Source organism: Eriocheir sinensis, chromosome 32 (assembly GCF_024679095.1).
Source record: "Eriocheir sinensis breed Jianghai 21 chromosome 32, ASM2467909v1, whole genome shotgun sequence".
Lineage (NCBI taxonomy): Eukaryota > Metazoa > Arthropoda > Malacostraca > Decapoda > Varunidae > Eriocheir > Eriocheir sinensis.
This window is the reverse complement of record NC_066540.1, coordinates 5,253,405-5,280,522: the sequence shown is the minus strand read 5'-3', so window position 1 is coordinate 5,280,522 and position 27,118 is coordinate 5,253,405. Positions and strand designations below refer to the sequence as shown.

General features: G+C 42.4%; 1 protein-coding gene across 7 annotated transcripts in view; it reads left to right on the top strand.

Moving 5' to 3' along the window:
• Nucleotides 1-26,745, top strand: part of LOC127006081 (seipin-like) — a 165,374-nt gene extending 138,629 nt beyond the window's left edge. For all 7 annotated transcript variants that reach the window (XM_050875582.1, XM_050875586.1, XM_050875585.1 and 4 more), the window contains 2 exons: nucleotides 8,015-8,087; nucleotides 21,879-26,745. In XM_050875582.1, the coding sequence (XP_050731539.1) occupies nucleotides 8,015-8,087; nucleotides 21,879-21,973 (168 nt within the window). In that variant the 3' untranslated portion in view covers nucleotides 21,974-26,745. The remainder of the gene's footprint in view (nucleotides 1-8,014; nucleotides 8,088-21,878) is intronic.
• The last annotated feature ends 373 nt before the right edge of the window (nucleotides 26,746-27,118 follow it).

The following is a 27,118-nucleotide window of genomic DNA, read 5'->3' as shown; positions in this document are numbered from 1 at the left end:
CACTATGTACTAACTAACTTCTTATGGATTGACAAGATAAGCAAGAAACATACACTAAACAAGTAACAAACAAACAGACAACAACAGACAACATATATAAGGAGACACAAGCAATGTACCCTCAGCTGGTGAGTCCTCAGCTGTTCTGCGGGACACGCAAGGAAGGGACCCCAAAAGTAAACAGTTTATAAGGACTGCTAATATAAAGGGACTAGTTATTTCACCACATTCTTCTCCTCTTAGTTAAGTTCACATGGAGTAATCCTGAAGGTACTTTAGAGGTTGCCTTGCTCTCTCAGACTTTCGAAGTGGAGGAGGTGAGGCTGTCTGGTGAGGCACTGTATGTGATTCCTGAGTGGTGTCATTCTGAGGAGTAGTGTCCACATGGGAGATTCTGCATGCAATCTCCAGGGGAACATTTGCATCCGACACTTCCTCAGAGACCTGAGACTGAGGTACAGGAGGACTAGCATCGGTTGTCATTAGCCATAGGAGCAAGATGTCTTAATGAAACCGTAGTCACCCTACCATCTGAAAGCTTCACATGAGCATACTCAGGGTTCGCCTCTACAATTTCAACCTCATCTACCTAGGGGTCATTCTTGCTGTGTCTTACATGGCATTTCAGGAGAGCAGGCCCTCCTTGGATGAGCCAAGTAGGCAACGTTTGGCCGGTGGTAGACCTTCTACTATGCAGGAAAATGCGTTCAAGAGGAGTAGAGTTCGTGGAAATGCACAACAAAGAGCGGATAGAATGGAGCACACCTGGGAGAACAGTTTCCCACTGAGACACGGCAAAGTTTCTTGTTGTGAGGGCTAATGTTAGAGTCTTCCATATAATTCCATTGTATTTTTCAGCTTGGCCATTCCCCTTAGGGTTATAAGGTGTAATACGACTGGTAGCTACACCTTTCTTCATCAGAAAATCCTTAAGCTCTTCAGACATGAAAGATGTACCTCTGTCAGTGTGGATGTATGCTGGCATACCAAACAAGGCAAACAGTTGCACTAGACATCTGATAACAGTTCTAGTAGTCATATCAGTACAAGGGAAAGCAAAGGGGAACCTTGAAAATTCATCCACAACTTTGAGTATGTTTCTAGATTGAGATGGTAGTGGGCCTTTGAAGTCTAAGTTCAGCCTCGTGAATGGCTGAGTTGCTTTGATCAGCTGTCCAGATTATTTGAAGAACCGTGGTTTGAGCTTCAAACACACTTGGCAAGAGGTGGTAATTTTCTTCACATCTACCGAGCAAGGTAGATTCCATCCTTGGACAAAATGCATCATATGAGATATCCCGGGGTGACATAGGATTTCATGAAGTTCTCTGAGTTTGTCAGTAGTAGTGGCACCACAGATGCGGGAGAGAGGATCAGCTGGTATGTTTTCGTTTCCTGGACAGTACACAATATCACAGTGAAAACATGAGAGTTCAACACGCCACCTTGCTATTTTGTCATTCTTTATTTTACTGTTTGATTTAGAATCAAACATAAACTTTACACTGTGCTGGTCAGTAGTGAGCTTGAAATGGTGTCCAATTAAGTAACGTCTCCACTTCCTCAAGGCTTCTTTTTCCACCGAAGAATGTCCTTGTTCGCTGCGAGTGAGAATGCGGGAGAAGAAAGCCACAGGGCGACTATTCTGAGTTAGAGTAGCTACTATCGCATGATCTGAGGCATCCGTTTCCACCGTGAAAGGAGATGAGGGACCTATGGCCATTGCCACAGCACTAGCAATGTCTTTCTTCAAATTCCCAAAAGCTTGCAATGCTTCACTAGATAAAGGAAAACCCTTACCTTGTGAGAGAGGGCAGATTTTCTCTGAAAAATTAGGTATGCATCTTGACTAATGTGCAAGTAACCCCATTGTCTTGCGAAGAGAAGCTGCATCCTTCGGGGGTGAAAGATTCCACAGTGGCTGCAAGCGTTCTGGGTTGGGTTTGATCTCTTCGTCTGTTTCTGAATACCCCAGTAAATTAATGGTTCTGACTTTGAAGTCACACTTGCTGTGGTTTAGAGTCAGGTTGTACTCCTCAGCCACCCTCAAGAACCTCCTTAAATTCTGGTCATGCTCCTCTTCTAGCTGTCTCATCACACACAGTTACATTGTCCACATAAGCAAATGTACCACTTACTTTTTCTTTCTTAACCCTTTCATTGCTAAATGCTTGCAGCAGGCGTTAGGCGTATTTGCTGGTGGCGCTAAACGCCCGCTGCGACCTCCACCCACACTCAAATCTCCTGCATATGAGAGTGTTCCAACACTAATTCTCACAACACAGGATTGCCAATTGAGTAGATTCTTCACTAAATTTGGTGGAAAATCATATCAGCCCAGCGCGGCAAATCTACAGACGAGTAACTGGTGGATGTTCTTACCCAATATAGCGGCATTTTTGCATAGCTTCACCTATCACCGACTGATTCTTTGACCAAATAGTTGTAAATATTGCAGTTGGCAATGCTCCCTTGCCAGAATCTGAAGAAAAAATATCCGCAGTTCCCTCAATATGGCTGATCATCACGCACGCACCGACGTAAGTGTTAACATTCAACACTCCCTGAACGTGCATGTACATTCGCAAGAGAGGCATACATAACCGACTCCTATAGATCTGGACCTCCTCTTTCCAATGGTGTTTTTGGTTTTTAGCTGTGATGAATAGTTTTTGAGATACAAAGGTTAAAAGAGACCCCCAATTGGGCTGCCCGACTGCACCAGAGGGGATAGTCGCATCCACACTGCGCGCAAGGAAAGGGTTAAGGATTTCGTCAAGTACTTGTTGAAAAGCTGCTACTCCATTTTTCACTCCATATGGAATGCGATTGAACTCATAAAGTTTGCCCCCAGCTTCAAATGCAGTGTATGGTCTCTCTTCTTCTCTTATGGCAACCTGATGGTATTCACTCTTCAGATCCAAGGTACTAAACACCTTGTACCGTGCAATGTTGTTCACCATCTCGTCAATATTTGGCAAGGGATAAGCATCAAGCTCAGTGAATCGGTTTATAGTTCGAGAATAGTCTATAACCATCCTCCTTTTCTGATTCTCTCCTGACGTCACTAATACTTGAGCCCTCCAAGGAGAATTACTAGACCTTATTATTCCTTCTGACATCATACACTCAGTCTCAGCTTCAATGGACTTCTTGTCACTCAAGGAATATAGTTTTGACTTATTAGCGACTGGTTTGCACTCTGGCATCAGGTTCTTGAAAAGGAAAAGAAGTGACACCTTAACCCGAGAACGTCGGCAGACCCTTTTTAGGGCTTTCACGAGTCGTGGCTGTGGACCCTAAAAATGGCTCGCCATAAAGCACCTAATTTGAGCTAATTGTAGGCAGTGGTGGCATATCGCAACCCACCATGAATGCCCTAGGTCATTATGGTGGGTGTGATCTTGAGGTGGGCTTTTTTGTCATAGGTGGTGCTGTAAGGTCATGGCAGACTGAATTAGCTATCCATACAGTAATCACTTGTCAAATTCTCTATAGTAGACAACAAGCGACTCGGGTAGATGCCACGCGTCATGAGACTGTTTATTTTGTAAGAAACACCACCCAAAAACAATGGAGTTCAAGTAAAAGTAAATATTTTTAACAGCTTTATGGTTATGAGAGGAGTACTCTGATGTATGTTCCATGCTCTTTTCTTAGTCTCAAAATGCAGTGTAATTTTGTCGTTTCTCGGCCACTTTTCAGCTTTCCCATATCAAATCCCATGGGTTAACAACAGCTAGTGAACTTCTTCAGGGGAGGCCTTTCTCCTCCAAAATCCACTTCCAGAGCAGAATGTTTTCTTAGAAAGTCATGTCCTAGTATCACATCACTACATAAGCTTTGTAACACCTTGAGTTCAACACCTTGATAAGTCTCTCCCTGCAACTCTTAAGTCCACAGAGCACTGACCTAAGATGTTCGAGGAAAGTGATTCATCAGCCATAGAAACATTTCCATGCTCTGGAGACATAATTAGTTTGTTTTGGTCCACTACATTACGACACACAAAGCTTTCAGAACTCACAGTATCAATAAGGGCACTGACAGGACAACCATTTAGCTTTAGAGGCCTTACAGATTTTTCAAGACACCTAGGAGAGGCCCCTACTATAGAAGCTAGCATCACAGCAGAATGTTTTGGGCTAGAAGAGCTGCTTGCTTGTTTCACCGAGCGGCACACTTTAGTATAATGTCCTTGCTTCCTACATTTCAAACACTGCGGGGAGAGAAGAATATTAATGGAGGTGATATACTATCATTATTATCTGTATTATTATTATTATTATTATTATTATTATTATTATTATTATTATTATCAGTATTATCAGTATTATCATCATCATTATTATTATTATTTTATTATTATCATTATTGTCATTTTACTAGTAATAGTAGTATTGTTAGATTACTGTTTTGAATATTGCTACTATTATTACTTGGGTCAGAAATTTAGTAGACTATACATGTCCAAAATAAAACTTAAAAATACAAACTTATTGTTGCCCCAAAAGCTCTAGCTTCCTATGGGCTACTTGCACAAGTAATCTATGTTATAATAAACAATGTTTAAACAAATCGCAAGTATAATAAAATGTTTCAAATGTCAACGGCGTTAATTTAACGGCACGATAGTAACTATATCAACCGCTCTCTAACAAATGGGCCTTGGTGGGCGGAGTGGTTTTCACACATCGCCACAAGACAGGACAATTGTACACAGTGGTCGGGGCCTATAGGGAACCCCATTATATAGAATTTGTGTCAAGTCAAATGTCCTGCTGTACACCATATATTTCTGCTGTAATGGGTTTGACTGGGAGCCACCCACACACTCTCCGGTAGCCTTGTAACACTGCTGAGTGCTTGGGTAAGTGCTGGCGACAAATTATTTTCACGTTTTGGGTAATGATTTGGCTGCCCAGATATGTCAAATTTTAGTACTGTTTCTCTCATCACCAGCTATTTTGTGAGTTGTAGAATATTCACAATGTAGATAAATCCAATAAGATGATATATATGTGCATAGTAATAATGAGTATGGCCTATATATTTTCATATTATACATAGAAAACTCATACAATATCTGGAAAGTGAGGGAAAGAATGTGCTGAATTTAGAGCGCCATAAATTTACAACCTTACCTTGTCAACTCCTACGCCTATGCACCACATTGTCCTTCCTGATCTCGTGCCAGCATTATGGTGCGCGCGAAGGAAACTAACACAAAACGAGATGGAAGAGTTGTGGAAGAGAAGTGTAAATATACAGTACCCTCTCGAGTTTCGCGCTATCCGAGTTTCGCGATCCTCGAGTTTAGCGCTTAGTCCTAAATTCTTACCATCACAACTTTCGCCCATTACCGCCATGAGTTTCGCGTTGCTTTGACGTGTTCGGGTCACGTCTACCTACTGTCGGAGTCATGCATGGTACCTTAAAAGGCGGTGTCCAACCATTGGGGCTATGGGCAACCGCGGTTGCCCGTATGCCCAACCAGGAGCGAGTTGTTGATTGTCCTTATGAATGGAAAACGGTTGTTAGTACGAAGCGGTAGATGCGTGGGTACCGAACGGCTGCATGTAAACAAACAGACGACGACAGTGGCTGAGGAGTGAGGAGCAGTGGAAGATGGACCACCAAGAGACTCGTAAAATGGACTGGCTGAGCTGCTTTGCTTACTACTTGATTAACAAGATAAGAGAACACCCCGTGCTGGGGAACCACAGTCCAATCTCAAGTCTGAAAATTGTAGATCTCCTGGTGTTGTTTTCCTTTTCTTCTTCTTTTGACCTGTAATGCATGGCAGCGACGGTGAAAAGTAATAGTGAAAAGCTGCAAAAGGGCATAGAAAAGCAAAATCAGGGAAGAAAAGGACAGAAAAACTCCTAAGTTCAGGGTGAAGTGTATAAGTGCGCACTGTTAAGAAACTAAGGGCCGCTTTCACAGTCACTTTTTTTTTTGTTTTGATCGTTACCAATGGCGGCGATCGACACTTAGTATTTCATGAGAAACTGGCCGATGAGGTAATGGCAGCTGCAGGCGAAGCGAGAGATGTTGAGAGTAAGTGGTAAGTGCGGGGCTAGGCTAATCCCACAGCCGCCACTTCCCGATCGGCCAGTTTCACATGGAAATATTATAGCTGTGATTGCCGCCATTGGTAACGATCAAAACAAACAAAATGACTGTGAAAGCGGCACTAAGTGCATGTTGTGAAGTATAAAAGTGTGGAGAAGGAGGACCTAAGAAGCGATACAAAGCATTTCAGGTCAAAAGAAGAAGAAGAAGCTCCACTACACTGGCTGGTGTTGCGAGAAATATCTCCCCGATGAAATTAGTTATTCTGCTTTTTTTTTTACGTCTTGGCCTATTGCACCGGTAGGCTTCTTCCCGCCGGATCCTGATGGTCAGTCCAAGGTTTCTTCCCGGTGGGGCCTGATGGTCAGCCCAGCCCGTTCTGGCGCAGGCAAGTGTTTATAGTAGCGCCATCTTGCATTGGCTCATGCTGCCCTCCCGGAGCTCATCTGTAATCCTAGAATCTAGAGTCCGGGTTGATAGGTGGTCTTCTGGATAGCATGTAGGTAGTTTTACGGCGGTGGCTGAAAAATCCCAGCTTGGTGGCACCGGTCGGGGATTGAACTCGCGTCCTCCTGAACGTGGGGTCATCTCGCTATCTGTTCAGCCACCGCCTCCCTGTCCACCATGCATGTTCGCCGTGGGAATATACAGCATTAAAAGTATTAATTTGCCTGGTTTTGTTCTAGTCTGTCTGCTTGTGATCTTTGTGAGTGCTGAGGGAAATATGGAAACAGTAAGCAAGTTGAACCTCTCTGCGAGCTATTTTGCGGCGGCGGCAGCGGTTTACGTTCAATAGGCATTGAAAAGTCAATCGTGATATTAGGGATTTCATGATTTTTAACAGAGAAAGTTAGCAGATTATTGCATAACACACAGAAAACCACCAGAAAAATATAGGTTTGTCCAACTGTCCCACGGGTGACTGCGAGCGACTGCCCTTACTTTAGCAGACGACACCACATGGATCAGAAGCGTGTATTCATAACTGCCAGGCAGTTGTAAGGCAGCCGCCTTCAACTGCGGCTTAAAAACGATCTGTTACTTCCCATTTTCTGCCTATTAACAAGGTACATATTTTGAGATAACAAGGGAGTAAAGTTGAAAAAATTGTGATAACAAGGGAGTAAAGTCGGAAAAAGTCATTATTTCCCACGGGTCGAAACCAATAAGCGCTTTTACATGGATTTCAATACCTCAAGTTTCGTGATCCTCGAGTTTAGCGTCATACCTTCGGAATGAAGCAAGCTCGAAACTCGAGAGGGTACTGTAAAATAATGTGAGAAATTGAAGATAATGTATTACATAACCAATATTACCTTGATAAAAGTGTCACAGGATCATAATATTATACATAAAGGTGTATTGCATGGAAATTATAAAATAAAGTTAACACTAGGCTCAGACAGCAGTAAATTACCAAAGAAAATATCCCCTCCTGTAAATTTTTATCTAAATAAGCTCTACGGACTTACCCCACCAAAAGCTAACGAGTGGTCACGGATTCAGATATACATATTATAATAAACTATGCATACTTTATTCATGTTCTACCTTCATTTTATGTTACATTAAGACAGTTTACACAAAAAAACAGGGAATCTAAAATCAGCCGACAGCAGCATGTATTAAAATTATTTGCTTATAAATATCTTTATTTTTACTCTTTCTTTTGGTATATAGGACATGGTAAAGAAAACGTGTTATCTAAACTTCTTATTTTAGGCAATTATTTAAGTCTACTTTTTTTAATCATTTTATGAAAGTATGAAAAAGGAATTATGTTCGCTATTTTAACTTTTGTTTGAAGTTGATTTAGGTTTTTGACAAACATTTTTCAACTTTTTAATACATTTGACCGACGCTGTATGAGTTAAATCCAGATCTGTTGATGTGTCTTGGTGACATGTCATTGATTCTCTTATTTTTTGTCACTCATCAGGAAACAAGAGAGACTCCTGACCATGAGAAATCTGATGGTGATGACTTTGAGGTGGTAAACTCCAAAGAAAAGGGTAAGTAGTGATATTTTGTACAGCCTCCTCAACATTATTATTCATTACTAGTCCACTGCAGGACAGAACCCTTTCTCACTCATTCATTCATTCATCTTTAACGCCTGCTCCTAGGAGCTCCCACCAGGGGATGGCCACGGCAGAAGAGTTTCCATCTCTCTATCCAGACACTCCCTCCTTGCCTGCTCAAAGTTTCTCAAGGATCTTTTACCCCTCTCCCTGACATGCTCCTGCACCCTATCTCTGCATTTCACTGGAGGTCATCCTCTAACACTCCCTCCCTCTATCTCACTCGCATACACCCTCCTGGTCATCTTACTCTCCTCCAGTGGTGGGCACCGATCACTTTTTTGCTGTTCCGACCCCCGATCATCCGATCAGTTTGGGCAACTGATCCGATTCCGATCATCTGATAATTTTTTAAGTACTGCTTTTCCGATCACCATTATAACTTATAAACTTATAAAAAATACTATTATTTTTTTAAAATAATAATTACAAGAAACACCTATTTTAGGCGTTCTTTAAGTAATAATTTCAAATAAGGACTAACTTCATTATTTGCTTATAAATATCTTTATTTTTACTCTTTCTTTTGGTATATAGGACATGGTAAAGAAAACGTGTTATCTAAACTTCTTATTTTAGGCAATTATTTAAGTCTACTTTTTTTAATCATTTTATGAAAGTATGAAATAGGAATTATGCTCGCTAGTTTAACTTTTGCTTGAAGTTGATTTAGATTTTTGACAAACATTTTCAACTTTTTAATATTTTATCATCGATATCTAGGAAATTTTTTTTTTTTACTTTTCAATAAAAAAAACGAGTGATAATGATAATTAATCTCCTATCCTTCCTGATTAAATAGCTTTCTGAATAAAATATATTGGTTCATAAATAAATTAGTTACAAGAAGAACATAAGCAATAAGGTTTTGATTTTAAGTGAGCTGGTGTTGTGTCATCAGCCATCCTCGTATCCTAAGACATCCCATCCTGAGCTGTGCATGCGCGGAACCCGATGTTTACAAACACAGTGTTGATATCGTAGGTTGTCCAGGCAAGATGGCGGCAAGACTGCATGGCAGCTTTTATGGGAAAATGGCCAATTTCAAGAATGACATAGACCCCATAATTCAGATAGCCTACCATTAAATGGAGAGAATCCAAGAAACGTGACCATCAATCAGAAGAGAGTGTAGGTTATCTCATTTATCACATATACTGACATACAAGGTTTCAGTTTACCTCATTTATCACATTTACCGACATACAAGGGGTTTAGGTTATCTCATTTATCACATTTACCGACATACAAGGCCTTGGTGCCGGTTATCTCATTTATCACATTTACTGACATACAAGGTTTCAGTTTACCTCATTTATCACATTTACCGACATACAAGGGGTTTAGGTTATCTCATTTTTCACATTTACTGACATACAAGGGTAGGTGGTGGCTGAGTGATTAGCGTGCGGGGCCAGCATTCATCACGCCATGGACAATGTTGATTCGAATCCTCACGCTACCACCTGGGATTTTTTAGTCACTGCCAAGTGGCTTAAGACTACCCACAGGCTGTCCAGAAGACCACCTCTCATCCCCGATTCTAGAAGAAACCGTACAAGCGAATCAAAAATGAGTTCCAGGGGGCAGCATGAGCCAAGCATAACTAGCGCCACTATAAAAATTGCCTGTGCCATGACGGGCTTGGGCCGACCACCAGGCCCCTGAAGAAAGCCTACCGGCGCTATAGGCTGAGATGTAAACAAAAAAAATAAATAAAAAAAAAAAATACCTCTTTTATCACATTTACCGACATACAAGGGGTGTAGGGTACCTCATTTATCACATTTACCAACATACAAGGGGTGTAGGGTACCTCATTTATCACATTTACCAACATTCAAAGGGTGTAGGGTATCTCATTTATCACATTTACTGAGATACAAGGGGTGCAGGTTTTCTCATTTATCACATTTACCGACGTACAAGGGGTGTAGGTTATCTCATTTATCACATTTACCAATATACAAGGGGTGATGGTTATCTCATTTCTCAAATTTATTGACATACAAGGGGTTCGGGTTATCTCATTTATCACATTTACCAACATACAAGGGGTGTAGGTTATCTCATTTATCACATTTACCAATATACAAGGGGTGTATGTTATCTCATTTATCACATATACCAACATACAAGAGGTGCAGGTAATCTCATTTATCACATTTACCGACGTACAAGGGGTGCAGGTTATCTCATTTATCACATATACCAACATACAAGAGGTGCAGGTAATCTCATTTATCACATTTACTGACGTACAAGGGGTGCAGGTTATCTCATTTATCACATTTACCGACATACAAGGGGTGTAGGTTATCTCATTTATCACATATACCGACATACAAGGGGTGCAGCTTATCTCATTTATCACATTTACCAACATACAAGGGGTGTAGGTTATCTCATTTATCACATATACCGACATACAAGGGGTGCAGCTTATCTCATTTATCACATTTACCAACATACAAGGGGTGTAGGTTATCTCATTTATCACATATACCGACATACAAGGGGTGCAGGTTATCTCATTTATCACATTTACCAACATACAAGGGGTGTAGGTTATCTCATTTATCACATATGCCGACATACAAGGGGTGCAGGTTATCTCATTTATCATATTTACCGACATACAAGGGGTGTAGGTTATCTCATTTATCATATTTACCGACATACAAAGGGTGCAGGTTATCTCATTTATCATATTTACCGACATACAAGGGGTGTAGGTTATCTCATTTATCACATATACCAACATACAAGGGGAGCAGGTTATCTCATTTATCACATATACCGACATACAAGGGGAGCAGGTTATCTCATTTATCACATATACCGACATACAAGGGGTGCAGGTTATCTCATTTATCACATATACCAACATACAAGGGGAGCAGGTTATCTCATTTATCACATTGACCGACATACCTCATTTACTGACATACAAAGGGTGCAGGAAGAAACTATCATATTTCAAGCAATTTTCAATTTCAAAACGTACGTCAACATTTACTTTTAAAAAGAAAAAAAAAAACTCACGTGGGACATATCGCGATAGACAGTCGACAAAGACACGGTACCATGTCGCAGTTCATCCACCCTTTGTTTGTAAACAAATCCCGCGCATGTCTTAGGATACGTGGATGGCAGATGACACCACACCGGGTAGGACACGTAGCAATGGGTTTAAGTTGGATAAGTTCAGGGTCAACAAAGACATAGGCAAGAATTTGTTTACCAACAGTGGTGGATGAGTGGAACAGACTTAGAAGTCATGTGGTGAGCGCCAACACGATAGATACATTCAAGAAGAGGTTAGATAAGTTCTTGGATGGGAGGGGTATGGGGCGTTAGTTTGGTGCCATGGTCTGGGTGGCATGTTGCGCTGTCTCGCGAGACCTCCTTCCTCCTCCTCCTCTTGTTGCGGGGAGAGCCTGACGGGCAGGTTGGGGGGGGGGTTGAAGGAAGGCAAAGCCCTCCCCCCGGTTAAGAAGGTGGGGGGGTCGAGGCGGGGCGAAGCACCCCCCTTTTAGCTTAGGTCTTGTTGGTTTCCCGAAAAGGAACTGACGCTGCCGCCATTAGAGGGTGGTATCACTGCAGCAGAAAATACATAACTGACAACTGGGTCAGGCCACTCGGTTACTGGAGTGGGCAGAAGCCCACTACTGCAGCCCACACCACACTGTCATGGCGTCGTGTAACATGTCCCGCCAAGCAAATAAAGCGACTTTGCGCCTGCGCGTCTCATTCACAATACCTTACCAGGATTAAATAAATGAACGATCAATAATTATCGCTCAATTTTATAAATAAAGACGCTTATTAAAGTAACTATTTAGCAACATGTCTAAAAATAATTGTAAGAAGTCTGCAGTCATTTGTTGCCATGACAACATTGACCACTTTCTTTTCTGTGATCGGAGATCGGAAGTTAGTTTGTGAAGTTCTGATCTCCACAGTCCGATTACCTTTTACAAAGATGATCCAATCTTTGCATTCCGATCGCCAGTTGCTGTTCCGATCAGATCGGACAATCGGACTGATGATCGGAAGTGCCCAGCTCTGCTCTCCTCCATTCGCTCCATGTGGCCAAACCACTTTAAGGTCTGTCGCTTCACTTCTTGCACCACTCCACACTTCTTCTCTTCACCCACGTGACACATTCCAAAACGCTCATACACATTTTCATTACTCATTCCATCCATTCTACTCACACCACAAGCACTCCTCAAATAACTCATTTCCACTGCCTGCACTCTAGACCTCTGACTTTCATTCCAGGCCCATGTTTCACTTTCATATGTGAGGGTTGGTACTATTACTGTATTTCTCAAATCCCTCTTTACCTCCATGCTCACACTTCTGCCATTCATGATACGTCCCAAAGACCCTACCACCTTTCTTCCTTGCAATGCCCTTTCTCTTGCCTCTCCCACCGTACCACCATGCTTACACATAACTGATCCAAGGTACTTAAACTCACTAATGTCCTCCATTTCTTCACCATTCAAAATTATTTTGCATTCTTTATCCCATTCACTTCCCTCTCTATATGGGCATACAAAATCCACAACCTCACCTCTACTCCACTCACAAACCATCACTTTACTCCTGTAGACATTTACTTTCAGCTTTCTCCTTTTACATACACTATCAAAAACACTGACCAAGTTTTGTGAGTTACTTTCATTTTCTGTAATGAGCAAGGTTTCATAAACAAATAAGATTGAATTCAGCACCCACTTCCTCCCCTCAGCATACATTTTTACCCCAACTTCCCCAACTTTGCCCTTTATTTCTCTCATAACACCATCCATATAAATATTGAACAACCATGGACACACCCCTGCCTCAAGCCCACTTTTATCTCAAAATGTTCACTTGTTTCTCCACTAATTTTGACACATGCGGATGCATCCTCATAGAAAGACTTTATTGCATTAAGCAGTTTTCCTCCCACATCATATATCATTAAAATGTCCCACAATGCCAGCCAATCGACTCTGTCATAAGCTTTTTCTAGATCCATGAAGGCAGCGTATAGTTTTTTCCTTTTGCTAATATTTTTTCTACTACTATCCTGAAGGAAAATACCTGATCCACACATCCCCCTCCCTTCCTGAAGCCTCCTTGTTCTTCACTGATTTTCTCTATTGTAAGTCTTTGTACACCCTCTATTATGACTTTTCCATATACCTTTCTGGGTATTCTCAGCAGACTTATACCTCTATAGCTCCCACACTCCCCTCTCCTGCCCTTCCCTTTGTAAACTGGGACAATGATGGCTTTTGTCCAGTCAGCTGGCACCCCCCCCCTCCCATGCCACTTCACATATCTTGACCATCCATTTAGTAACTACATCTCCTCCACACTTCAACATTTCTGCTGTAATTCCATTAGTTCCCTCTGCCTTTCCATTTTTTTTTTTTTTTTTTTTTATTGTTTGATTTACTTCTTAATATGTTATACTTTCTTCTTTATATACTCCTCATCTACCTCCACTCATAATTACTGCTGTTACATCCGCTGGACCCCCATCTTCAAAATTCATTAAGTTTTTAAATATTCTCTCCATCCCTCTTTCACAGCTTCCCCTTTCTCGATATCCTTAACCACTCTGTTCCTGTCATTATCATCAACCATCAGTAGACTACTGTTTGGACAGGGGTTCTATTTTTTTATTGGTCCTGGTTCTTTATATGTCCCTGCAAAAGTTATAATTTTATCTCTCCGCCTGTATGATGTTCTTGGACTTCATCTTACCCATGCAAAAAGATCTGAGCTCACCTCCAAATGATTCTTTATCTGATGTGATTGTATTCCATCCTGCTCTGGCAAAGGTTCTAATTTCATTTCTTCATTAAGTTTTCTGTATGATGTTAATGTACTCAAATCCTGTTCCTAGAAACTTTATAATATGATATCTCTGCCTGGTTTGTTGTCTGATGTCAGTGTACTCCATGCTACCCCTGCAAAGGTTCTAAATTGTTCTCCATACCTGGTTCTGTCTGCTGTTAGTGCACTTCATCCATCTCTGGCCAAGGTTCTCATTTAATCACCTGGTTCTCTGAATGAGGTTAGCATAAACCTGCTCCAGCAAAGGTTCTAATTTCATATCTTCATCTGGGTCTGTCCCATGGAAGTCTGCCTCATCCTCCTTTACCAATGGTTCTAATTTAATTTCTCTGTGTGTGTGTGTGTGTGTGTGTGTGTTTTAGCCTATAGCACCGGTAGGCTTTCTTCAGGGGACTGGTGGTCGGCCCCTGTGCATCATGGTGCAGGCATGTGTTTATAATGGCGCCATCTATTCTTGGCTCATGCTGCCCCCCCGGAGCTCATTCTTAATTCACTTGGACGGTTTCCTCTAGAGTCCAAGTTGATAGGTGGTCTTCAGGACAGCATGTGGGTAGTCTTAGGCCATTCAGTGGTGACTGAAAAATCCCAGGTGGTAGCAGCGGATTCGAATCTGCGTCGTCCAGAACGCAGTGAATGGGGGTTCTGCACTCTAACCACTCAGCCACCGCCTCCCCAGTCTGGTGTCCATGAATGGTACTTAGATGAAAACATACAGCAGCAAGTCTGTTAAACTCACCATTGGCCTTGGTCAACCAAATGTGTGGCGTTTTGTGAGGACCGACATTAGGTATCATCAGCATGGATTTTCTTCAGCATTATAACTACTGGATTGACCTACAACATGGCTGAGTTTGTGACTCTACTACTTGGTGCTGTGTCATCAGCCAGCAGACCACCATTGCTTCTCTGGGCCTTGCCACAGAACAACATGTCTCCCTTTCTCAAGCTGTGAGAAAAGTTTTCGTCACTGGTCCACAATAATGACTTGCCACTTCCACTCAAGCACAATATCGTCCATCACATCGAAATGAGGGAACTGGCAGTCATCTCTCGTTTTTGCCATCTGGCACCAGACAGGCTGTGCATCACCAAGGATGAGTTGAAACAGATGCTTAGCCTGGGTATAATCCACCCTTCAAAAAGTTCATGGTTGTCAGCACTGCACATGGTACTCAAGAAAAAGCCAGAAATCTGGTGTCCCTGCAGCAATTACTAGGCCCTCAGTGTGATGACAGTTCTTGATCGCTACCCCTTGCCTAATATTCACAACATCACCGTGGGTTTGACTGGTGTTACCATCTTCTCGAAGACCAACCTTCTACAGGCCTGCAATCAGATTCTGGTTAATTCTGTCGAAGTTTGCAAGGCTGCAGTCATCACACCTTTCGGATTATTTGAGTTCTTAAGACTTACCTTTGAGCTCAGAAATACAAGTCAAACATTCCGGCGCTTCATCGACACAGTACTGCGGGGGCTACCATTCGTTTTTTCCCACTTTGAAGACTGCCTTGTTGCCAGCTCCTCGGAGAAAGAACATTAGGAACATCTTCAACAAGTATTCAAATGCTTCCGCCAGGATGGCTCTAGGGCATAAAAAAGTGTAGAGAAAAGGCCACTAAATGCTGCTTCTAAAAGATAAAAGTAGAGTGGCAAAGGAGAGGTCAATTTGGAGAGGTGTCTTGATACTCTCCTCTTGAAAGAGGTCAACTTGTAGGAAAGAGGAAATACAGATAAAGGTAGGCTGTTCCAGAGTTTACTAGTGAAGGGGATCAAAGAATGAAGATGCTGGTAACTGTTGCATTAGGGATTTGGACAGTATAGGAATGAGCTAGAGTAGAATGTCGAGTTCAGCGGGGCCGTGGGAGGAGGGGGAGGCATGCAGTTAGCAAGTTCGAAAGAGCAGTCAGCATGAAAATACCGATCGAAAATAGAAAGAGATGCAACATTACGGCATAATTTTAGAGGTAGAAAACTGCTAGTAAGAGGAGGAAAGTTGATGAGATGAAAAGCCTTTGACTCCACTCCGTCTAGTAGGGCTGTATGTGTGGAGCCCCCAAACACATGAGATGTATACTCCATACAAGGACAGACAAGCCCCTGTATATGGACAGCATCTGGGCAGGGGAGAAAAACTGGCAGAGACGATACAGAATGCCCAATTTTGAGGAAGCTGAACAAGAGATGTGAAGTTTCCAGTTAAGATTTTGAGTTAACCTGTCCGCTGCGATTGGCACGGATTTGGCTTTCACTGGTAGCTTGGTAACTATACTCCCAGGTCTTTTTCTGCCTCTGTGGTGGATAGTGGAGTGTTTCCCATATGGTACTGGTATGCTGGATATCCCCTCCCAAGGTGCATGACTTCACACTTCTCTTCATTAAATTGTAGCAGCCACTTTTTGTTCCATTTCTGTATCTTGGTGATGTCTTCTTGTAAGAAATCCGCAGTCAAGGGGATAAGGATAGAACGAGGATGTTTATTTATTTATTTATTTATTTATTTTTTTTTTTATGTTGCGGCCTATAGCGCCGGTAGGCTTCTCCCCGGTGAGGCCTGATGGTCGGCCCAAGGCTTCTTCCCGGTGGGGCCTGATGGTCGGCCCAGCCCGTTCTGGCGCAGGCAAGTGTTTATAGTGGCGCCATCTTGCAGTGGCTCATGCTGCCCTCCCGGAGCTCATCTTTAATCCTAGAATCTAGAGTCCGGGTTGATAGGTGGTCTTCTGGACAGCATGTGGGTAGTTTTAAGCCACTCAGCGGCGGCTGAAAAATCCCAGCTTGGTGGCACTGGGCGGGGATTGAACTCGCGTCCTCCTGAACGCTGTGCTGTTACTCTGTCGACTCAGCCAGCCTGTTTGGAAGATTGTGTCAAGTTGATAGGTGGAGATATTGAGTTTTGAGGCATTAAAGGACTAGGGATGTACCGATGTATCAGTAATGGTGGTATCGGCACATTTTAAGAGTATCGGTATCAGTATCAGCTGATTTTCTGTCGATACTACCGATACCTGAAGGAGTTTTGTACGTCGCAGCACTCGTTGCAAATAATTTTGTTGAACAGAAATTGGATTTTCTAAATTGCTGAAAAAATATTCAAAAAGTGTAACTATCTAGTATCATGATACTACAGAATTTGGAATTTCCCACGATTTAATTTTCATCACTTTGAACGATTAAATTCATATTACTTTGAATAAAAGTATATAATACTTAATATACAGCATAGCCTTTGGTACTGCAGACACGCTCAATACAGGTTTAGTAGCTTTCAAGGTAGCTTCGGCGCAGGATTGGCGGAGCCCCTCCACTCGCCTCATTAGCATTGTCAGTCATACAATAATTCTCGTACAAATATGGAAATCCAACCGTTTCTACGATGTAGTACAATAATGCCTGTACGATAATATGAAAATCCCGGAATTTGTACAATAATTCAATGGAGATGTAAAATAATTTGATTATTCAATTTAAAAAAATTTTCTCATAGCTGCTGAGCATGTAGTGTGTGGGTGACGCAAATGCTGGTCTGATACACTACCATTCACATTCTTCTCCGTCTTCCGAGCTACCCTTTCTACGCATCTGTTAACCTGTCAGAATTTAGCCAGCGCCCTTTGGCTGTGTTCAGTGAACAGATTGATTTCAACACTGAGCAAACGAATTTTGCTTTTTGGAAGTTATATTATCATAACTATAGAAATTACAGTATTTGCTTTTGGCAAACATCCATACTCCACGTATAATCAAATAAATAGTACTACATACTTTATATTACCATTTTTTTTCATTTGATTTTTTTAACCCTTGTCTTTAAGGGACCTAAATTTATTAATAACAAACTTGATAAAAAGAAATTCATGACAATGGAGACCTTTTTTCAGGCCAGCACTGATTACTTTTTTTCTTTTTTTTTTCTTCCCTTCTATGGTGGAACGAGTAGTGGGTCTTTTTTCTTTCTTAACATTTGATTTTACCCCTTTGCTGCTGCAATTGTTGTGTAAAAAAAAAAATAAGTGCACAAGTATCGGTATCGGTCAAAATTTTGGTATCGGTACATCCCTATAAAGGACACCAGGTTCCTTTTGCCCCAATATGAAGTAAAAGTAAGAGATGAGGTCAAGCATTCTGCAGCCTCCAACCTGGAATCACATAATTCCTGTGGGGAGGGTCTTCTGTTAAATCATGTTGAATAATGTAGAGTACAGTACCCTCTCGAGTTTCACGCTATCTGAGTTTCGCGATCCTCAAGTTTCGCAGTTAGTCCTAAATTCTTACCATCCCGACTTTCGCGCATTATCACCCCGAGTTTCGCGCTGCTTTGACATGTACAGGTCACGTCTACTTACCATCGGCGTCACGCACGCTACCGTAAAAGGTAGTATCACACTGGATGTTTTCCTCCAAACATTGTGGCTATGGCAAGAGAGAGAGAGAGAGAGAGAGAGAGAGAGAGAGAGAGAGAGAGAGAGACTTGTTAACACGTTAACCGCGTTTGAACTTTCCGCCGCCTCCTCCCTGTTGCGTTTGGTTTAACTTGGTACAGCCTCAAGCCCTCAATACCACGCTCAATACCACGCGAGCCTGCGACTCAAGAGGAGGTGTGTAGCTTCACTCGTGTTATATGCCCCTCTCGTGAAAGGTGAGATAGAGAGGACGAAAATAAGGAGAAAGGAGAAGGGTGTGGGGAGGTAGGGTCAGAAAGGAGTCAAGTCAGGGCTTTGGTCAGGACATTACCTGACTTAGGTCAGGTCATGTCCACACCTGTCACACACACACAGAAGGTGAAATGAGAAGGATGGGGTAGAAAGGAGAGTCAGATCAGGGCTTTGGTCAAAACATGACATGACTCAGGTCAGGTCATGTCCTGACTTGTCACACACACACACACACACACACACACACACACACACTCACTCAGAAAATTCGGAATCTCCCTGCTTCATCATCCTCGCCACCGCCACCTCCTGCCACCCGACGCGCCTCCTCCCTCCCGCTTCACCAGACACCACAACAAACTCAACCCCTTCAGAGCGCCGCGAACCGACCCTTACAAATGTAGCGCAGTGCCCGCGATGGTGCGGATGATAAACAATGCCCAGTGACAGTCATACCCAAAGGGCCGCGGTGGAGATTAGCACCTCGCCGCTACCCTTCTAAGTGCCCCCTTCACACCACCCTCCCTTTCCCTTATGTCTCTGTTTTTAGCTCTCCCAAACCACCCCCCACCCTCTCCCTCCCTCTAGTGTAGCCTATTTACTATTAGTTTCTTGTATTTTTAATTTGTATATTTTCAGCCTAACGGCTGCCTTACATTAATAAACCTATTATTATTATTATTATTATTATTATTATTATTATTATTATTATTATTATTACACACACACACACACACAAATGGACTTACCAACACAAGAACAAAGAAGAGAAAGAGGAGACCTAATACAAATATATAGGCTATTGAGTAAAATGGTAGAAGTAGATAAGAAGAAATTGCTACTAAGAGAGGAACCTTCCAGCAGGAATACTAGAGGACATAGAAAAAAGTTGAGGAAGGGAAGATGCTCAAGAGACATAAAGAAATATAGCTTCCCACAAAAAAATATAGAGGTTTGGAACAGACTAAGTGAAGAAATAGTATTGGCGAAGAGTATGCAAAGCTTCAAGGAAAAGTTGGATAATTATAGATACGGAGACGGGACCACACGAGCGTAAGCCCAGGCCCTGTAAAATTACAACTAGGTAAATACAACTAGGTAAATACACACACACACAGAAGGGGGTTGAGAATGGTGTGGGGAGGGAGGGGCAGAAAGGAATATCAGACCAGGGCTTTGGTCAGGATATGACGTGACTTAGGTCAAGACATGACCTGACTCCTTTCTGCCTCTCCCTCCCCTCACCCTTCTCATTTCCCTTTCTATGTGTGTGCCTGTGTCATGACTTGACCTGACTCTCCCTTCTGCCCCCCCCTTCCCCTCTAATTTCCCCTTATGTTTGTGACGCACACCTGGAAAACTTGCCGGTTGCCCAAGCTGCCGCCAACACGGTGGGAAGAATAAGGCCCAGTGTGATACCAGCTTACGGACAACCGACAACTCGCTCCCGGATGGGCGTGCGGGCGTTGCCAGTAGCCACAACGGTTAGAGGAAAACGGCGAGTGTGACACCGCCTCAAGGCAGTGAGGCCACTGACTGGGTGAGCGCCGGCGATGACGTCATCAGACTCCCAGCGAATCACAAGCGTGTTTTCAGAGCTCAGCCAATCGTAAGGCTTCATCTGTGGCTTTAAAATAACCCGTTCTCTCTTCCTGTTTTCTCCCTTCTTCCAAAGTACGTATTTTGAGATAACAAGGGAGTAAAGGAGGAAAAAAAGTGAGCTCCGGGGGGCAGCATGAGCCAATTATAATAGCGCCACCATAAACAGGTGCCTGCGCCACGACGGGCTCGGGGCTGACCATTAGGTCCAGATGGATAGTCTACCGGCACCATAGGCCATATGTAAAAAAATAAAATAAAATAAAAAATTAAAAAATTTTAAATTAAAAAAAAAATCCATTGGTTAGAACAAATAAGCACTTTTTCAGTGTTTTCAATACCTCGAGTTCCACGATCCTCGAGTTTAACGCTATACCTTCGGAACGAAGCGAGCGCAAAACTCAAGAGGGTACTGTAGAGTCATAAGCAAAGGAGTAGATAGGACAGATTGTTATTGAAAGATCATCAGTGAACAACAGAGAGTGGGAGATAGGACAGAGTCCTGTGGAGCACCACAATTGATAGGTTTAGGGGTAGAACAGTGACCATCTACCACAGCAGAGATAGAATGGCCGGAAAGGAAACTGGAGATGAAAGTACTGAGAGAGGGATAGAAACCGTAAGAGGGAAGTTTAGAAAGCAAAGACTTGTGTCAGACCTTGTTGAATGCTTTCAAAATATTAGCTTATGAACCTTTCGGTTAAGGATAGATTAAAAACTTTAGAAAGACAGGAAATAAAGCTGTAGGATGGTAGTTTGAGGGATTGGAAAGGTCACCCTTCTTAAACACAGGCTGTATGTAGGCATACTTCCAGCAGGAAAGAAAGGTAGATGTTTAAAGGCAGAGGTGAAAGAATTTGACCAGGCAGGGTGTCAGCACAGAAGCACAGTTTTTATGGAAAATAGGAGGCATTTCATCAGGTCCATAAGCCATTGAGGCCAGAGGAGAGCAAATTTGTAGGCTTTTTCACCAGGCTGGTCAGTGAAAGAAGATGAAAGCCAAAGCTGATGGTGAACATTGAAATCTCCTAGAATGGATATTCCTGGGAAAGGAGAGTGAATCAAGAACTACTCTACTTTAGGGTTCAAATAGTCAAAGAATTTTACATAGTTGGTAGAGTTAGGTGAGAGATAAACAGCACAGACATATTTACTAATAGAGTGACAATTAAGTCTCAGCCAAATGTGGAAAATTCATAGGAGTCAAGGTCGTTGCGCATGTAGATACAGCATCCAGCTTTGGATTGAAATTTAGGATAGAAATAGTAGGAGGGAACAGAGTAGAGATTGCTGTCAGTAGCCTCAGAAACCTGTGTTTCGGTGAGGAAGAGAAAGTGAGGTTTAGTGGATGGTGTTCCACAGAAGGGAAATTAGAACGAAGACTGCGAATGTTGCAGAAGTTGATAAAAATGAGGTTAGAGGAGTTATCATGACACCTCTCAGGTTGTAAGCCAAAAGGGGAGTCCTCTCTGGGGGATTTTTGTGGTCCCCCCTCCGGCGAGGACTCCGAAACCATACTAATTGTTGAGGCCATACTTGTTGCACTGTGTTTGATAATAGTAATAAAAAGTAAGCATGTATACATACCATAATTATTCTGTTTGCCTTGCAGGAGTGGTAAGGGAAGAAGGTGAGGCAGTTTCAGCACCTAGCACGTGTGATGAGGGGGACAGTGTGCTGCGACAACGGATCCAGAGTGTGGAGTAGGCACAGCAGTGTGTGTATGTGTGTGGGGAGAGGCAGTTTTAGGTACAAGTGCTACATGTAATCATTTGAGGATCCTTTCTGTTTGTGCCCCAAAATGTTTATAATAAGAAAATAATCTTCATGTTTCAAGGTTAAGTACCCTATGTAAACACAGGATGGGCCCTAAATCATCTTACCATTTAGTGACCCAAAAGTAGACTAAGGGCCGCTTTCACAGTAGTTTTGTTTGTTTTGATCGTTACCAATGGCGCCGATCGACGCTATAGTTTTCCACGTGAAACTGACTTATGGGGCAGTGGCGGCTGCAGAGGAAGCGAGAGGTGTTGAGAGTGTGTGGTAAGGTGCGGGGCTAGGCTAACCCCGCAGCCGCCACTACCCCATCAGACAGTTTTAAGTGGAAATTCTAAAGTGGCGATCGTCGCCTGGTAATGATCAAAACAAACAAAACAACTGTGAAAGCGGCCCTAAAACTGACACTGTATATGTTTGTGTGCATGTGTAGTTCTTTGTGTGCATGTGTGTGTATGTACATTTGTGGGGGTGTGGCTGACTCGCATGCCTTGCTCAACACAGTGTGAGTGTAGGGTGGACGGTGTTAGAAAGTAGTATACTTGGTAGGTACCATTTCAGTATCACAAATATTGGAATTGAAAAACATTGGAACTGTCAATACCATTACCAGTCTCTGGGAAAGGAAATACGTACAGCAATAACAATTAACAAGTATTTCCTAGGGGATAAATCTGCATAGGGCAAGACTCTTGTTGCCAAATGCAACTTAGTGTTTGCTTGGGGGGTGGGGGGGTCATCAAAGGGAAGAATATGGCCACCAATGAGAATTAGGGTAGTGATTGATTTGAGTTGCCAAATGGGAATTCGCCAAACCCAGACACACCAAGTGCAAGACTTTACTGTACATATATCTGTTACTGAAACCAAATCAAGAAAACTACAACATATATAATATCAATCAATTTAATAATCCTGGCTGTTGATGTACGCCAGATCAAAAACAAATATGTAAAACTGTTAGCAAAGCAAACTATTCTGAAGAGAAGGTAGCACACAGCAGGATGCTCACAAAAACATGGAATGACAGTTCCCAAATTTCATCTTTGATGGCCAATGGGAGTACCTGGTGGTACTGTTACTTAGATGTTGGTGCCAGAATCAGTGCCATTAAACAGGTCCTCAGTGTACTAGTAGCATCTCTGATGAAAAAACAAACACATACACTTCCTCAACAGAGTATGGATATGTATCATAGGACAGGAGGAGGCTAAGAATAAGGACCTTGTTGGCTATGTAATGTTTGTCTGCCAATTCTTAGATTCTGTAGCCATTTATATAGATTCCTGTACATAGCATTTATAAATTGAAGTGGTGGAGGATTGCAGTGTCACAGTTACATAAAGAATCCAGTCAGGGAGCCAATGGTATTCTGGTAAGTGCCTTGTTGCTTTAATAATGTTTACCTGTCAATCTTCATCATCATCATTTCATGGATGCCTGCTCCTAGGAGCCCCCACCAGGGGATGGCCACGGCAGAAGAGTTTCCAACTTTCTCTATCCAGACACTCCCTCCTTGCCTGCTCAAAGTTTCTCAAAGATCTTTCCCCCCTCTCCCTAACGTACTCCTGCACCCAATCTCTCCATTTCACTGGAGGTCGTCCTCTAGCATTCCCTCCCTCTATCTCACTCACACACACCCTTCTGGTCATCTCACTCTCCTCCATTCGCTCCATGGGGCCAAACCACTTTAAAGCCTGTCGCTTCACTTCTTCCCTTCACCCCTGTGACACATTCCAAAATGCTTGTACACACTTTCATTACTCATTCCATCCATTTTACTCACACCACAAGCACTCCTCAAATAACTCATTTCCACTGCCTGCACTCTAGACCTCTGACTTTCATTCCAGGCCCACGTTTCACTTGCATATGTGAGGGTTGGTACTATTACAGTATTTCTCAAATCCCTTTTTACTTACCTCCATGCTCACACTTCTGCCATTCATGATTCGTCCCAAAGACCCTACCACCCTTCTTCCTTGCAATGCCCTTTCTCTTATCTCTCCCTCCATACCACCATGCTTACACATAACTGATCCAAGGTACTTAAAATCATTAACCTCCTCCATTTCTTCACCATTCAAAATTATTTTGCATTGGAATGGAGGCATTCATTCCACATACTTTTTCTACTCATGTTAAAAAGCCTTGGTTTAATCATGCTTGTTCTCGTGCTGTCGAAGATAGAGAGACAGCTCACAAAAGGTACCAGAGCCTTCGCACTCCTGCTAACCATGATCTTTACATTTCTGCCGGAAATCATGCAAAATCTCTTCACTGACTTACCAAAAATTCCTTTATTAATAGAAAATGCCAAACTCTTGCTTTTTCTAATTCTTCCCGGGACTTCTGGCATCTAGCCTAAAACATCTCCAACTTCACCTCTTCATCTTTCCCTCCTCTCCTTAGTCCTGACGGCAACACCGCTGTCTCATCTATCTCTAAGGCTGAACTCCTCTCTCAAATTTTCTCTAAAAACTCCACTCTACGGGGGTACAGCCAATGTTTTGCTGGCAACACCTCCATAGGTTTATGGCGATGACCATTCCTGAGCTTCCTATGGGTAATCCTGCCAGGTGTGGGTGGACAGAGTGTTCACAAAGTTACGGTTGTGGTGCTGTTGCACTACAGACCATTTTAAAGCATCACTGTAGGACAAGTAACAACTTCCCAGTATGAAAACATCATCATCATCATCATTAGAAACAAGTGAAACAATGCCATTTGTCAATATTTTGTAGAGAAAAAAAGACATTTTAAGAAACAACGTCGCATGCAGTGACACTAAGTAGCTACTGAAATATTCCTAATGAACTGTTGATCCCTTAACTGTGACTAAATTAACGCATGTTGTCTTTGATGAGTGACAAAATGAGAAATAGTGTTCGTTCATCCAATCATATGGACAAGATAGAGTGCTCTGGTGGATTATGGGAGGGAGGTTAAAAACAGTCTCAAGAATGGGGTGTCGTTCAAGAAGGCCATATATCGCCAGATGACGCCTTAGGGTTGCAAACTTGCCACCCTTTCCTTAAAATATGTATATAACGCCATTTGTTCCGTATTTGCCTGACTGAATGGTTAAACAGATAAAATTCAGTGTTTTAAAAATGTAGTGAACACATTTTTTGGTGAACCACAAAACCAGTCTTTAAAATTATGTTTCTCAAAGGTCATCCGGAAATACGTATAAAATACACATTGTAACGTCTCTCGCCCCTTCCTCTTTCCTTCACCAGCAGCGGGCAGCGGCTGTCAGTCATGGCAGGCCAGAGAAATTTTAGGGTTGCCATCCGGTCCCTAAAATATGGATTCATTTTGTATTGGAGGATGGAATGTTGCATTCCTTATTTATTTTAGATCAAGGTAGAAGCCCTAACTGAGACTCTTCCCATTATTTTCTGCTCTGAGCACTCGTCTTACAGTGAAAAAAGGGAACTCACGCTAACGTCTTCCATTTGTACAAAGAGACACGCCAGTCCTTGTCGAAAGACCAACTTGGTTGGCTTGGCTGACATAAGCCGATAGAGTCAGTCTATTGGCATCATCCCCTCCCCTTCATGAGCTGTCACTTCGAGGACATACGTGCTAGACCATGACGGCCTCCTTATAGCCCATGTCCCCACCCGGGGGTTGGCGATAAAAAAAAGGAACAAGCAGGATGCTCGTATACCAAGTCACCACTCGTAAACCAAGGCATTTTTTGTGAAGATTTTTTGCTCGTAAATCAAAACGTTCATAAACTAAGGCACTCGTAAACTGGGGTTTGACTGTAGAGTTAACAAGGCTTGCCAAAGTGCCGCAGAGTCTGCCAAGTCAGGCAAGACAGTGAATGTAAACAAGACGTTGCCATAAGTGTGGTCAGTGTCACCTTTTCTTCATCTTCTTACCCTCTATGAATGTTGCATTCAACTATGATTGCTGTTCTGGCAAAGGGTCACCTTTAAGAACTGATGAGGGAATGTTGTAAAGGAGCTTTTGTGTGGGATGCCAATTTGTTGTGCTCAGCTGATCCACTGTTCCATTTGGTTCATCCCGTCACCCATGGGTCAACTGACTGCAGGTGTGTGATGTTGCCCCTGTAGCTCTGCTCATTCCTGTCAACCCTGAGGACTTACTGGGTTTAGTCATCATGAACTGCTGTAATATGAAAGGAGCGAGTTGCTGAGGCTGCTGTGCATCTGGTTGCGCAGGAGGGCAGCGACGGTGGTGGCAGCGGGGCAGGCTCTTGAGTGAGATGACACACTCCCAATTCCTAAGTTCTTTATTCAATAGAGAGCACATTCAAAGTATTAAATGGCATTTTTTTGTTGTCTTTGCCTACTATAGTCGGTTCATCCGAGTCTGAAGTGTGCATTATCGCGCAACGGCAACCTGCAGCCACACGGCGTGTCCGATTTTGTGGATACTGTATGCTAGCCTACGCATAGTAAACAGTCATCAATGTCAATAATATGCAGGCAGCAATAACAAATACTGTCAATTATAATAATAGTCGATTATGAGTTAAAAAAATATTAGTAACATCACAAATAGCTGTTTTGTTGATTTACAAGATCGCTGATTATGGTTATTAAACAACCTTTAAGCTGTTCACCACCGAGATAATTAGCAGGCTTTATATTAATAAAACAGCTGTTTGCTACATTACTAATATTTTTTTTTACTCAAAATCGACTATAATTGACAGTATTTGTTATTGCTGCATATATTGACACTGAGTACTGTTAACTATGCTTATCCTAACCTACAGTATCCATGAAACAGGACACGCCGTGTGGCAGCAGGTTGCCATTGCGCAATAATGCAGACTTCAGACTCGCGTGAACCAACTATAGTAGTTATGTTTATATACAAATGTAAATTCAGTAGTGAGAAACAGGTGATATAAAGCAAAATAAAAAAAGTCAACTCGAATGAAAGTTACAATCTATTTTTTGTTTTTATACAAAGTTTACCCCCAAACTAGCCATTTCAGACCTAGCAACATTTTTTCAGTATCTACTTATCACTAGACACAGGGCCCCATTGCATATGGAAGTGGTCAGAAATTACAAACTTTCAGTTCGTATA